This window comes from Macaca thibetana, chromosome 2, assembly GCF_024542745.1.
Source record: "Macaca thibetana thibetana isolate TM-01 chromosome 2, ASM2454274v1, whole genome shotgun sequence".
NCBI classification, from domain to species: Eukaryota; Metazoa; Chordata; class Mammalia; order Primates; family Cercopithecidae; genus Macaca; species Macaca thibetana.
The window spans coordinates 101,481,964-101,494,891 of NC_065579.1; the positions used below are offsets into that span (position 1 = coordinate 101,481,964).

At 48.3% G+C, this 12,928-nt stretch overlaps 1 protein-coding gene across 8 annotated transcripts in view; it reads right to left on the reverse strand.

Annotated features, from left to right (window-relative positions):
• KIF9 (kinesin family member 9) overlaps nt 1-12,928 on the reverse strand; it is a 53,349-nt gene that overhangs the window by 25,607 nt on the left and 14,814 nt on the right. For all 8 annotated transcript variants that reach the window (XM_050780778.1, XM_050780776.1, XM_050780775.1 and 5 more), the window contains 5 exons: nt 11,386-11,469; nt 11,182-11,274; nt 9,948-10,095; nt 8,507-8,571; nt 2,675-2,752 (listed from right to left, as the gene is read on the reverse strand). In XM_050780778.1, coding sequence (XP_050636735.1) covers nt 2,675-2,752; nt 8,507-8,571; nt 9,948-10,095; nt 11,182-11,274; nt 11,386-11,469 — 468 coding nt within the window. The remainder of the gene's footprint in view (nt 1-2,674; nt 2,753-8,506; nt 8,572-9,947; nt 10,096-11,181; nt 11,275-11,385; nt 11,470-12,928) is intronic.

The window sequence follows — 12,928 nt, forward strand, 5'->3', positions numbered from 1 at the left end:
GGTTGCAGTGAGCCGAGATTGTGCCACTGCACTCCAGCCTGGGAGACAGAGCTAGACTCCATCTAAAACAAAACAAAAACAAAAAGCTAAGAAAATCTTCAAGAATACCGAAAAGCAGAAAAGCATACAAAATAATGCCATAAAACCTGGGCAAACTGCCCCAAAATGTGACTTCAATGGCATGCTGTCATATTGGCTTCAAGGGTGGTTTTTTGGTTTGTTTGTTTGTTTAGACAGATTCTCCCTCTATTGCCCAGGCTGGAAATGCAGTGGCATGATCTCCATTCATTGCAACCACTGCCTCCCAGGCACAAGCGATTGTTGTGCCTCAGCCTCCCAAGTAGCTAGGAGTACAGGCATGCACCACTACACGCAGCTAATTTTTATATATTTTAGTAGAGATGGGGTTTCTCCATGTTGTCCAGGTTGGTCTTGCACTCCTGGCCTCAAGTGATCCGCCTGCCTCAGCCTCCCAAAGTGCTGGGATTACAGGCACGAGCCACGCTTTTTTAAGAAGTAAAACATTTCAGATAAACGTGAAGCTTCTGTATACCATGCTCCAAATCCACTCCCCTCCCATCCCAAAAGGAACCTCTGGCCTCGGTCTGTTTTTTTCACTCCCATGCATTTTTTCTTTTACTGCACACACATATATCCATTAATGATATCAGCATCTCTCCGCATGTTTTTATATGTGGTGTAAATAATAGAGACTATCATTTGGGCCACTTCAGGCATCTAGGTTTTTTCTCACTTGAGATTTATCCATTCAGGTAGCTCTAGCTCTGGCTCCCTCACCCCACAACTCATTTAGCTACTCCCCTGTTAAAGGATATTGATTACGTTTCTAATTTTTTTGCTATTACAGTTAAGTACTATAAAGAGTCACTATTTAATCATTATTACAATAAGTCTATAAAGAGACTTGTAGACTCTATAGAAGAATGGTGCTCACAGTGCTTGTTTTAATAGTGACTTCTATAGTCTCTCACACATGTGAGAATGTCTCTAGACTATATATACCTAGAAGCAATACTGCTGCTCTGCAGAAGGGAGAGGAGTGCTAGTCAACATTTATTGAATATTTACCCCCTGACAGCACTATGCTAAGAGGTTTCTACACATTATCTCATTCTTCACAAGATCTCTTTGAGCATGGATTGTGTTATGTACCCAACTTACAAATGAAGAAACTGAGCCTTAGAAAGTGCAGCTATTTTGGCCAGGTGTGGTGGCTCACTCGTGTAATCCCGGCACTCTGGGAGGCCGAGGTAGGCAGATCATCTGAGGTCAGGAGTTTGAGACCAGCCTGGCCAACATGGTGAAACCCTGTCTCTACTAAAAATACAAAAATTAGCTCAGTGTGGTGGTATGCGCCTGTAGTCCCAGCTACTCGGGAGGCTGAGGCAAGAGAATGGCTTGAACCTGGGAGGTAGAGGTTGCAGTGAGCCGAGATTGTGCCACTGCACTCCAGCCTGGGTGACATAGGGAGACTGTCTCAAAAAAAAAAAAAAAAAAAAAAAAAAAAAAAAAAAAAGTGTAGGTATTTTGCTGAGGCTATATACAGCTAGTGGAGGAAAGAGCAGGGTGCTAAACCCAGGAGAGCCCAATCCAGTCGCCATGGCCTTAACTAGGATGCCAGTGGTTCTCAAAGTGTGGCCCCAAGAGAGGAGGCATCGGTGTCATAAAAGGGCCTAAAGAACTTACTAGAAATGGGATAGAAGCTGACCTTAAGACGAAAATTTTTTAAAAAGGAAAGAAAAAAAAGGGAATCTTCAGGCCCCACCCTAGACCCGCAGAATCAGAAACTCTGGGAATGGATCTAGTGACCTGTGTTTCAGCATCAATCAGGTGACTCTGATGCCTTGTCACATTTGAGAACCGCTGCTCTAAGCTCCACTCCCTCCCCAATCTCCAAACCATGGGCTAGTTCTACAGAACCACAGGGACTGTCATTTTCCTTCAGGATTTAGAATCTGAAACGTTTAACTGGTTTGTTGAGCTTAGGGCTTACAAATGCTCCTTTCTCCATGAGCTATGATTCCATAAGTATCTTAGAGGAAAGCCAGATTAACAATAAATGTGTTTTTACTACACCAGATGTTGCCAGAATGCTCCCCAAAGTGGTTGTATCAATTACACTTTGACCAGAAGTGGACAAGAGTTTCCATTTCTCCACATTCTCATCATCATTTTGTGTTGCCAAAAACATTCTATTTTTTGCTAATTTGAGGGTAGAATTCCACTGAGGTTTTAATTTGTATTTCCCTTGTTAATGGTGATGCTGAGCACTCCCTCTGATTGGCCAGCTCTGTTTTCTGGGAGGAAAGAGATTCTGTAGTGACACAGCCAGGTGATTCTGAAAGATGGTCCGCACCACTTTAGCCCTTAGCTCTAAGGAAACCTCATGTAGAAGCCTAGAGCACCCAGAGTTCCTGAAGCCTCACATGTCAATTGTTGGTGGCCTGACCTAGCCCTTTCACCCCATGACAGCCCCTAAGGGTCTCCAGGGACTCTGAAGACTCTGGCCAGTCCAGGAGTGGAAAGGGGCTGACCCAGGGCTGCATGGCGATCTTTGGTTGAGGCAGGAAGGGAAGCCTCGCCTGTGTGACCCAAGTAGCAAACCCACACACTTTCCCCACAGTGGGACACCTGCCCACAACCCCTGATGTACCTCAGCATCATACTTTTCATTGATGGCAGGCTCAGTGGTGACTAGCTTCATCCTGCTGGCAAATCTCAGCGAAGACAGCTGAAAAACAGAGCAGGTAGACGTCAGATGGCTCGCTACTAAAGTGAGACCCCAAGAGACCGGCCTTCTCAGAGACCTTGCCTGCCCTTTCCTGGCTCCATAGGCTCCCTTGTCAACCCATGTTTGTTCCCTTCCCCCAGAGGACATTGGCCAAAAGGGTTCTTGGGTATGAGGTCCCCATGAGAAGAGCAGGAAGGTGACAGAGGGCACATCCAGCAGCCTGGTCCTCGTCAGGCAAACTATGAGGATGCACACTGGTCTATTTCTTACACAAACCTGACTCTCTTCTACCTGTAGGCCTCTGCTCAGGTGACCCCTGCCTGGAGTACCCTTTTCTGTCCTCCTATGCTGTCTGCCTTCCTACGTTCCACTCTCTCTCCGAGACTCAGCTGAAAACCAGCTTCCTTCCTGAGCCCTCCTGGTTTTCCTTCACACGAAACGTCTCTGCCCCTTCCACAAACCACAGTGTTTCCCCTCCTTCATGCAATTTTCAGGGTCTAGATCAGCCATGTCCAACAGAGATACAAATGCAAACTACAAATGTAAGCCATACATGTAATTTTATATTTTCTAGTACCATATAAGAAAAGTTAAAAAGAAGCAGGTGCAAATAATTTTAATATGTTTTATTTAAATTTTAACCCAAGATATCAAAAATATTATGATTTGTTTGTGGGGTTTTGTTTGTTTTGTTTTGTTCTTTTGAGACAGGGTGTTGCTCTGTCATCCAGGTTGGAGTGCAGTGGCACAATGTTAGCTCACTGCAGCCTCAACCTTCTGGGTTCAGGCAATCCTCCCACCTCAGCCTCCTGAGTAGCTGGGGCTACAGGTGTGAGCCACTGTACCTGGTCCCAAAATGTTATAATTTCAACATGTAATCAACATTTTAAAATTATTGAAATATTTTACCATCTGATATGGTTTGGATCTGTGTCCCCAGCCAAATCTCATGTTGAAATACAATCCCCAATGCTGGAGGTGGAGCCTGGTGGGAGGTGATTGGATCATGGGGGCAGACTTCCCCTTTGGTGGTGTTCTCAGGGTAGTGAGTGAGTTCTTATGAGATCTGGTCATTTCAACGTGTGGCACCTCCCTGCCCCTCACTTTCTTCCTCCTGCTCCTGTCATGCAAGACGTCTTCTCCTGCTTTGCCTTCCGCCATGAGTAAAAGCTCCCCGAGGCCACCCCCAAAGCAGATGCTGCCATGCTTCCTGTACAGCCTGTGGAACCATGAGCCAATTAAACCTCTTTTCTTTATAAAGTACCCAGTCTCAGGTGTGAGAACGGATTGATACACTTCTTTTTTTGTTGCTGGGTCTTTGAAATCTGGTGTGCATTTTACACTTGCATAACATGTCAGTCGGGACTAGCCACATCTGAGTGCTCCATAGCTACATGTGGCCAGTGGCTGCCGTAGTAGCCAGTGCAGGTCTAGCCCCTGAGCAGCATCTGCTCAAACTTTACCCTGTGAAGACTCCCCTGAGCCATTCCCCAGAGGGCAGATGCTCAGGCCCCCTGATGAATGACTCAGCAGTGTGGGTGGGAATGGGTAGTTCTGCTGCATTTGGAGGCAGGGGCCTCCAGCCACACATGCTGAGAAATGCTGCTCTGGGGCATGACCAATCTGTTAATGAAGCCTGGACTCTGCCCACCAGCCTTAGCCAAGTGTCCTCCCCACCATCCACAGGGAGTCTCCACAGGTTTGAGCTGAAAGGCTTCACTGCCGGCACAGGGATAGGCCCCTACCAGCCTCGTCCTCTGTATATACTTCCCTCAGGGACCTCTCTGCTGCCGAGCCACGAGGCCATGTCAGGACAGGAGGGGTACTGGGCTCTCTCAGCCTCCCTTCCGCAAGGCTTATGGCTATCATGTCTAACCCTGCATCCAACATTTGGGGCCTGGACTTCCCAGAGTGGCCTCAGCTTGCTCAGCCCTTCATTCTGTGAGAGAAGGGGCAGATAATGAGTAGGTAAGCTCATGCCAAGTTACGATAGGGCCAACCCTCCCACGGCGCTTGCTGTGGCCGGGCTCTGTTCTAAGTGTAGAGGCATGGTTGCTCATTTAATCTTCACAACTTCCTATAAAGTAGATGCATCATCAACCCAGTTTTATAGATGAGGACACTGAAACACAGGGAGGTCAAGTCACCCACTCACGGCCACAGAGCTGGTCTGTGGCCACACAGGAATTCAACTCAGGCACTCCAGCTCCCAAGTCTGTGCTCTTCACGGCTGGGAGCAGGACCGATAGGAAACCCATCCTAAAGACTGGGTGGGGCCTGGGAGGAGTCAGAAGAGTAGTTTGCCAGGTGATGGGGAAGGCATAAGGGCATCCTGATGGAGGAACAGTAGGCCCCAAGTGTGAGGGAGGCGAGAGCCAGGTCAACATCTCAGGTGGACTGAGACAATGACAGGGCGCTCTGGGAGGAGACTCAGTGGTACTGGCAGTGGAACTGAGAAGGGCCTTGAGGAATCATAGGCCTGGGGAATCAGTTTCTCAGGTAAGGCCAGCAAGTGGTAGGTGTGTGGTAAATGTCGAACATGAAAGGAGGGAGGCATTAGAATGCTCATTAACCTTTGCTATTCAGTAATGAGGCTAAAAATTCAACTCAGCAGAGGTCTAAAATGTGTGTGTGTGCTGACTGGCCTCTATGTCTTTGGCCCATTGCTTGTGAATAGAGATATTTGCAAAATAGGTAAAATGAGACCACTAGGAAAGATAAATATCTGCATAGAAGCATGCTCCAAAATGGACTCTCGGGCCCAAGACACTAAGAGGGAATGATGCCTGCAGGGTCCCAGCAGAGTCTCTCTGGAGGGGTAGCCAGCCAAGGATAATTATGGCTGGAGGCCTTTGGGGCAGCTATGGGAGCAGGTCCAGATCCCATGCCTCACTGCTCGGATGTTAGCTCAGGGATGGAGGGCTCCTCCCTGGCAGTGACAAACAGCCAGGGGCCTCAGGAGGCAGGCCCAGAGATTCTAGCCTCAGGCCATGCTGGGCTATCTCGTATTTCAATGAATGATCCTGAAATGAGGAAGTAGGCTAGGAGTGGCTGACCCCTAAGTGGCCCAGAGGAAAGACTGAAAGGGCTCTTCCTTGGGCATCTACTCTGGTGGTTCAGAGCTCAGCCACTGACCCGCTGCGTGACCACCGACAGATCTCACAACTTCTCTGTAAGGTGAAGGGAGAGCTGCCTCGCTAAGGTGTATAATGCGCTCTGTACAGAGCTGGTTCACAGCAAGCCCTCAGGAAGACGTCTCTGTCATTACAGGTGGTGTTGCTTCTGTGCAGGACCAAGTCAGACTCTCCTGCTCCAAGTATAGCAGCAAGTATGGCCATGTCCCGTCCCTGTGGTTACTCACGCACACATGTACAATGTCACTGCGTAAAGCAACACAATCCATGATGAGAATAGTTTTCAAGTTTTAACATATTTGGAAAAAACAATCATTAGCTTTCATACGCCCAATAGACCTTTCTCCCAAACCCCTGAGACTCCTCCAACAGCTCCTCTGGGCTCTGGGTTCGGTCCTGGGCAGAGAACCCAAGTGGTATATGGGCACAAGCCCCCGGAGACGGCGGGTACTAGGAGAGTTGTTTCCTGAGCTGTAACCATCACAGGAGGTGGGGATAAAGGGAGACAGGGAGCTTCTACTGTCTTGGAGGGCATCTTTCTTAACAAGGCAGCCAGGAAGCCTATTTCTTATGGCTCTTCTTAGGGTTCAACCATGTATTTTTTTGTTTGTTTGTTTGTTTTTCCTTTTGAGATGGAGTCTTGCTCTGTCACCCAGGTTGGAGTTCAGTGGCCCAATCTCTGCTCACTACAACCTCTGCCTCCAGGGTTCAAGCGATTCTCCTGTCTTAGCCTCCCAAGTAACTGGGATTACAGGCGCCCACCACCATGCCCTGCTAATTTTTGTATTTTTAGTAGAGACAGGGTTTCACCATGTTGGCCAGGCTGGTCTCAAACTCCTTACCTCAAGGAGTGATCTGCCCACCTCAGCCTCCCAAAGTGCTGGGATTACAGGCATGAGCCATCATGCCTGGCCTCAACCATGCTTTTTATGCCATGAGACCAAGAAGTTCCAGAAGCCTTCCTCTGGGGATGCTGCCTGCACGTCAGCTGGAGCTCTCCTCCCCTACCTCCCAAGTCCCAGGGTGCTGGATGTACGACAGGAGCATTCTCCTTGGAAGCTGGGACAGTCCCTAATGCACACAGCTGGGAGACCCTGCAGGCATGTCTTGCCCTGAAGCATCTTTGGAAATAACCTGTTTCACCTAAGTAGATTATCCAGGTGACTGAAGTTTGCCTTAAACATCCACACTTGAAAAATAAAATGTCTAATGATAGCTTTTCTAACCTGTCTCTTGTGGGTTTTTTTTTTTTTTTTTTTTTTTTGGAGACATCTCGCTCTGTCACCAAGGCTGGAGTACAGTGGCACGATCTCGGCTCACTACAACCTCTACCTCCCAGGTTCAAACAATTCTCCTGCCTCAGCCTCCCGAGTAGCTAGGACCACAGGCGTGCACCACCATGCCCGGTTAATTTTTGTATTTTTAGTAGAGATAAGGTTTCACCATGTTGGTCAGGCTGGTCTCGAACTCCTGACCTCAGGTGATCCACCTGCTTCAGCCTCCTAAAGTGCTGGGATTACAGGCGTGAGCCACCGTGCCCGGCCCCTAATCTGTCTTATGTATGATGGGTGGCACTTCAGAGGAAGGTTGAGAAAGTCCCAGGCTGGAGGTGCTCAGCTGTGTGGACTCACCTGTGTCACTGAGCTAGACCTTTATTCCTGCCTCTAATTCTCACAGGCTTCTCCCTTCCCCAGGCCACCTGTGTCCTGCCACTTGGATAATCTCCCTGACTAATCCCACCTCTGGCCACAGCCCTCCCTGTGACAGCTGCAGCCACCTGTAGGAGAACAGCCAAGGCCTCAGCTGGGCCACCAGGGCCCATTCAGCCCCTGTGATTTCTTTTATTCTTCTTGCTGAGAGCCCCCACCCCCGCAGCAGACAGATGTTCCTGGTGTGGGTCACATCTTCAGTCCCACTATTACCTCTGCCAGGAATACCTCCACTTATCCTACCACCAAGCCTTTAACCCCAGCCAGCTCAGTGCCCACCTTTCCCTACTCTAGCTTCAGGAAAAGTTCCCCATCACCCCCATCCTGGCCTCCTCTGAAGGTCTCCTCCTTCTGGGACTCACATTACTTAGGACCATGGCTTCTCTCTCTTTCTGGGTTGAGGATGCTGAGGCCCAAGGCCATTTATGACTAATTTCTACCAGGTTACGCCTCCTTACCATGGTGCACGTGGCAGGTGCTTAATACCATCTGCTCATACTGGCCTTATAACCACAGCCTGGAACCCTGTGGGGTTTTCAAGATGTTTAAACATGCCCGATTATAAAGAACAAGTGATCAATGATCTTTCTTGGTCCCAATTCCAGAAGCAGCACCCCAGGAAACATGGTCCTTGTCTTCACAAAGCTGGCTCTCAGTCTCCCTCCTCATGCAGTCCCCCATGCCGAGCCCGCCTGCTGGCTGGCCCTCTTCCTCCACACAGTTTAGTGCTTGGTGTGTGGATTCTGGCTCTGGGCCCCCTCAGCAACTGTGGCTCAGACTCACCCCTGGATCCTTCCACTCTTGACAATGTCTATGGTCACTGTGCCAGCTTAGCCAGCCTGCAGCCTTACCCTGCCCTGGCACCCATGAGGGGGGATTCCGACCTGGTTTCATTGACTGTGTTTACATACCGTTTCTTCTAACTGGGCAGCTTCTCCATAGATGTTTGTCACGAGGACCATATTGCAGTTTCCCCCTGCAGAAAGCAAGCCACAGAAGGGCTGTGAACCATGTGTTTTTTCTGCTCAAAGGAGTTGATGGGGTCTGTTACACACTGAATGTTTTTTGTTTGGTTTTTTGAAACAGGGCCTCACCATGTCACCCAGGCTGTAGTGCAGTGACACGATTACAGCTCACTGCAGCCTCAATCTCCTGGGCTGAAGCAATCCTCTTGCCTCAGCCTCCCAAGCAGCTGGGACCACAGGTGCACACCACCACACCTGGCTAATTTTTTTTGTTTTTAGAGACAAGGTCTTGCTATGTTGCCCAGGCTGGTCTTGAACTCCTGGCCTCAAGCGATCCTCTTGCCTCAGCCTCCCAAAATGCTGGGATTACAGGTGTGAGCCACTGCACCTGGTCAAGACTGAATGTTTTTGTCCTTACAAAATTCATACGTTGAAGTCATAACCCCTGTGTGATGGTATCTGGATGTGAGGACTTGGGGAGGGGGAGGTAATTTGGTTTAGTTGAAGTCAGAGGGTGGGGCCCCCACGATGGGGTTAGTGGCCTTATAAGGAAAGAGACCAGAGCCCTCTCTTTCTTTCCATGTGAGGATACGCAAGAAGGTGGCCATCTGCAAGCCAGGAGGAGGGCCCTCACTAGGCACTGAATCTGCTGGCACTTGAATCTTGAACCTTCCAGTCTCCAGAACTATGTGAAATAAATGCCTGTTGTTTAAGCCACTTAGCTTATGGTATTTTCTTATAGCAGCCTGAACTGAGACAGGGTCAGAGAGGACACATACATCTGTGAGGCTTGGAGGTAACGGGAAGAGAGAAAGAGAGGCCACCACATGTACCTGAAAGAGGATCCAGGAGAAAACAGCAGAGGAGAGATGATACAGGGCAGGGAGGGGCAGGGACAGCAGAGGGAGGTATGAGTCGGAGCTTTGCTCAGGGTGGCACTCAGTTAACAATCAGACACTAGTGACTGTGTTGTCAGGCTTAACACAAAGGCCTAGGGCCATAAGGATGATGAGACACAGCCCCCGCTGCTCTGTCTAGGAGGCTGCAGGGGAAGGGAAGACACCATCGGAGAGAGGCCCTCGCCCCAAGTCTTCAGGCTGTGAAGGATTCTGCCAGCTGTTCCCTCAAGACAAGGGGAAAAGAGAAGGTATTCCTAGTACAGGTAAAAAGCCTAAGAAAGGTTCCGAGGAGTGAATAGCATGGTGTGTTCTGGGCACAGTGCTTGATTCTGCCTTTCCAGGTGTCTGAAGTCACTGTGAATGTGCTGCAGGTGAATCCATGCCACCAGGAGGGAGCAATTCTATTACCGCCACTGGCAGATGTGCCAAACCTGTCCCTCCCCAAAGACACAGACCCTCCTCCCTGGGCAGCAATTGTATCCCCTCACCTAACGAGTCCTTCAGAGCGTGGGTGAGCTTGCACTGCCGAAAGGGGATGTGGTCCCGCTTCTGGTCCCCGAGGGCAATGATGGCCTGCTCCAGGAATGACAGCGATTTGTTGATGTAGGTGGCTTCCTTCAGGACTCGGCCCTCAGACTAGAAAGCAAACGTCAGTTCCACTTTGGATGGAATCAAGCAGCTGCCCCACTAAGAACAGCAGCCTTCCTGGTCTGGAGAAACGCTATAAGTCTGTGGTCAGGCCAGCGCCTCCTTCCCAGAACCAGAGTCTTCCCGCAGTGTCATGTGACTGTATTCCATCTTGGGCTAATAATGGTAATACCAAAACTCAGAAATACTCATTTGAACACTCATGTGAACGCTCGTGAGAATGTGAATGCTTACATGAATATTCATATGGACATTCACTCAAAGATTCACATTAGTATGAATATGTACTGAAATACTCGTCTAGATATTTGAGCAAAGAATCCCGTGAATATTCACACAAACACTCATGAATGCACATACAAATGCTCATCTGAATACTCTTGTTAATACTCGTGCTAATACACTCATACAAATATTTATTTGAAATATTCATGCGAATACTCATATTCATTCACAAAGAAGCCAGGTGTGGTGGCTCACACTTGTAATCCCAGCACTTTGGGAGACCAAAGCAGGAGGATCGCTTGAGCCCAGGAGTTTAAGTTCAGCCTTGGCAACATAGCAAGACCCCGTCTCTACAAGAAAATTTAAAAATTATCTGGTCATGGTGGTGCATACCTGTGGTCCCAGATACTTGAGAGACTGAAGTGGGAGGATCATTTGAGCCTGGGAAGTCAAGGCTGCAGTGAGCTGTGTTTGTGCTACTGTACCCCAGCCTGGGAGCCAGAGTGAGACTATGTCTCAAAACAACAACAACAAAAACACACACAGAGAAATGCTATACCAGCAAAGAATATTTACTGAGCACTGAGTGCCAGGCACTTTGCTAAGAATGTAGAGGGCACTATCTCATTTAATGTTTACAAAAATCCTCTGAGATAGGAACCGCCCCCAGGTAATAGCTGTTCCCTCTTTGCCAATCCTGTCCCTCCAGCAAGCCCACACGTCCTACTTCGCCTAGCTCAGGACTGTGTTCACAAATATCCAATGAGTCATGGCCCAGATGTGCGGGCACTATGCCAGAAAGAGGGCTTGTAGCTTATTGAGTAGCAACCTCCAGCCCCCATCACTTACCCCAGACTTCCCCAGCCTCTCTGAGCCTGCCAGATCCACCAAGTTAATTTTGGAAGTGATGTACTTTTCCTCTGATAAGGTCCGGGAATGGGCCTACAAAACATCCAAGCAGAAGTTAGACTGTCACAGGGAGAAGTTTCTGACTGAGCAGGCCCCATGGGAACTGACTGCCCCGCCTGGGCTGATCAAAGAGCTTGCACCTACCTCTAAGTAGATGGTGAAAATGCAGTGTGATCTAGAAGAGTTTTTGTTCATAGTGTGGGAGGCTATAATCCTGTTGGTCTCACCCTGAAGAGGAAGGGAATCATAGGCAACATTTTGAAAAACAAAAACGACAAGGCACTTGTGTCATTTTTCAATTATACCAATAGCTACACAAGTAGTCACACATCACTGCAATCAGCTGGGCCTTCCAGGCAAACGTCTATTATAAACTAATAGAAAGGGAGCCCAATTGGAGTCCACATCTATACTTTCACCCGCTGCTGGGGACGTGTGAATTGGTATAGCTTTCTGAAAAGCAAAGTGACAATAAAAATCAAGAGCCTTAAAAATATCTATGAATATTGAATCAGAATCAACCTGCATGTCCAACAATTTGGGAATGATCTATGTGTATAATGGAATATTGGGCAGCCAGGAAAATGCTAACACATAGTTTTTAATAACAGAGAAATGGGGCTGGGCGCAGTGGCTCATGCCTGTAATCCCAGTACTTTGGGAGGCCGAGGTGGGCGGATCACGAGGTCAGGAGATCGAGACCATCCTGGCTAACATGGTGAAACCCCGTCTCTACTAAAAATACAAAAAATTAGCTGGGCATGGTGGCAGGTGCCTGTAGTTCCAGCTACTCTGGAGGCTGAGGCGGGAGAATGGCGTGAACCCAGGAGGCGGAGCTTGCAGTGAGCCGAGATCATGCCACCGCACACAAGCCTGGGCGACAGAGTCCGTCTAAAAAAACAAACAAAAAAAAACAGAAATGTAGAATCCAAAATCATATTATAGCATATTATAGCACGATCTAAGGAATGCAAAAGCATTCATAGAAGAAATAAGCAGAATTCTGCTACTAAGATGTTAATAATAATTGCTTCTGGGTTGGGATTTATAGGTTATTTTTTCTTTTTTATACAGTTTTGTGTTTTTTTTTTAGTAAGCTTGTATTACTTTAAAAAATAATAATTTATGGCCGGGCGCGGTGGCTCAAGCCTGTAATCCCAGCACTTTGGGAGGCCGAGATGGGCGGATCACGAGGTCAGGAGATCGAGACCATCCTGGCTAACACGGTGAAACCCCATCTCTACTAAAAAAAAATACAAAAAACTAGCCGGGTGAGGTGGCGGGCGCCTGTAGTCCCAGCTACTCGGGAGGCTGAGGCAGGAGAATGGTGTAAACCCAGAAGGCAGAGCTTGCAGTGAGCTGAGATCCGGCCACTGCACTCCAGCCTGGGCGACAGAGCGAGACTCCGTCTCAAAAAAAAAAAATTAAAAAAAAAAAATAATAATAATAATTTATATTTTTATTTATTTATTTTGTGTTCTCCTTTTTATTTATTTATTTATTTTTTTGAGAGAGCGTCTCAGTCTGTCACCCATACTAGAGTGTGGTGGCACGATCTCGGTTCATTACAACCTCTGCCTCCCGGGCCCAAGCCATCCTCCCACCTCGGCTTCCTGAGTAGCTGGGACTACAAGCGTGCACTACCACACCTGGCTAAGTTCTGTATTTTTTGTAGAGACATGGTTTC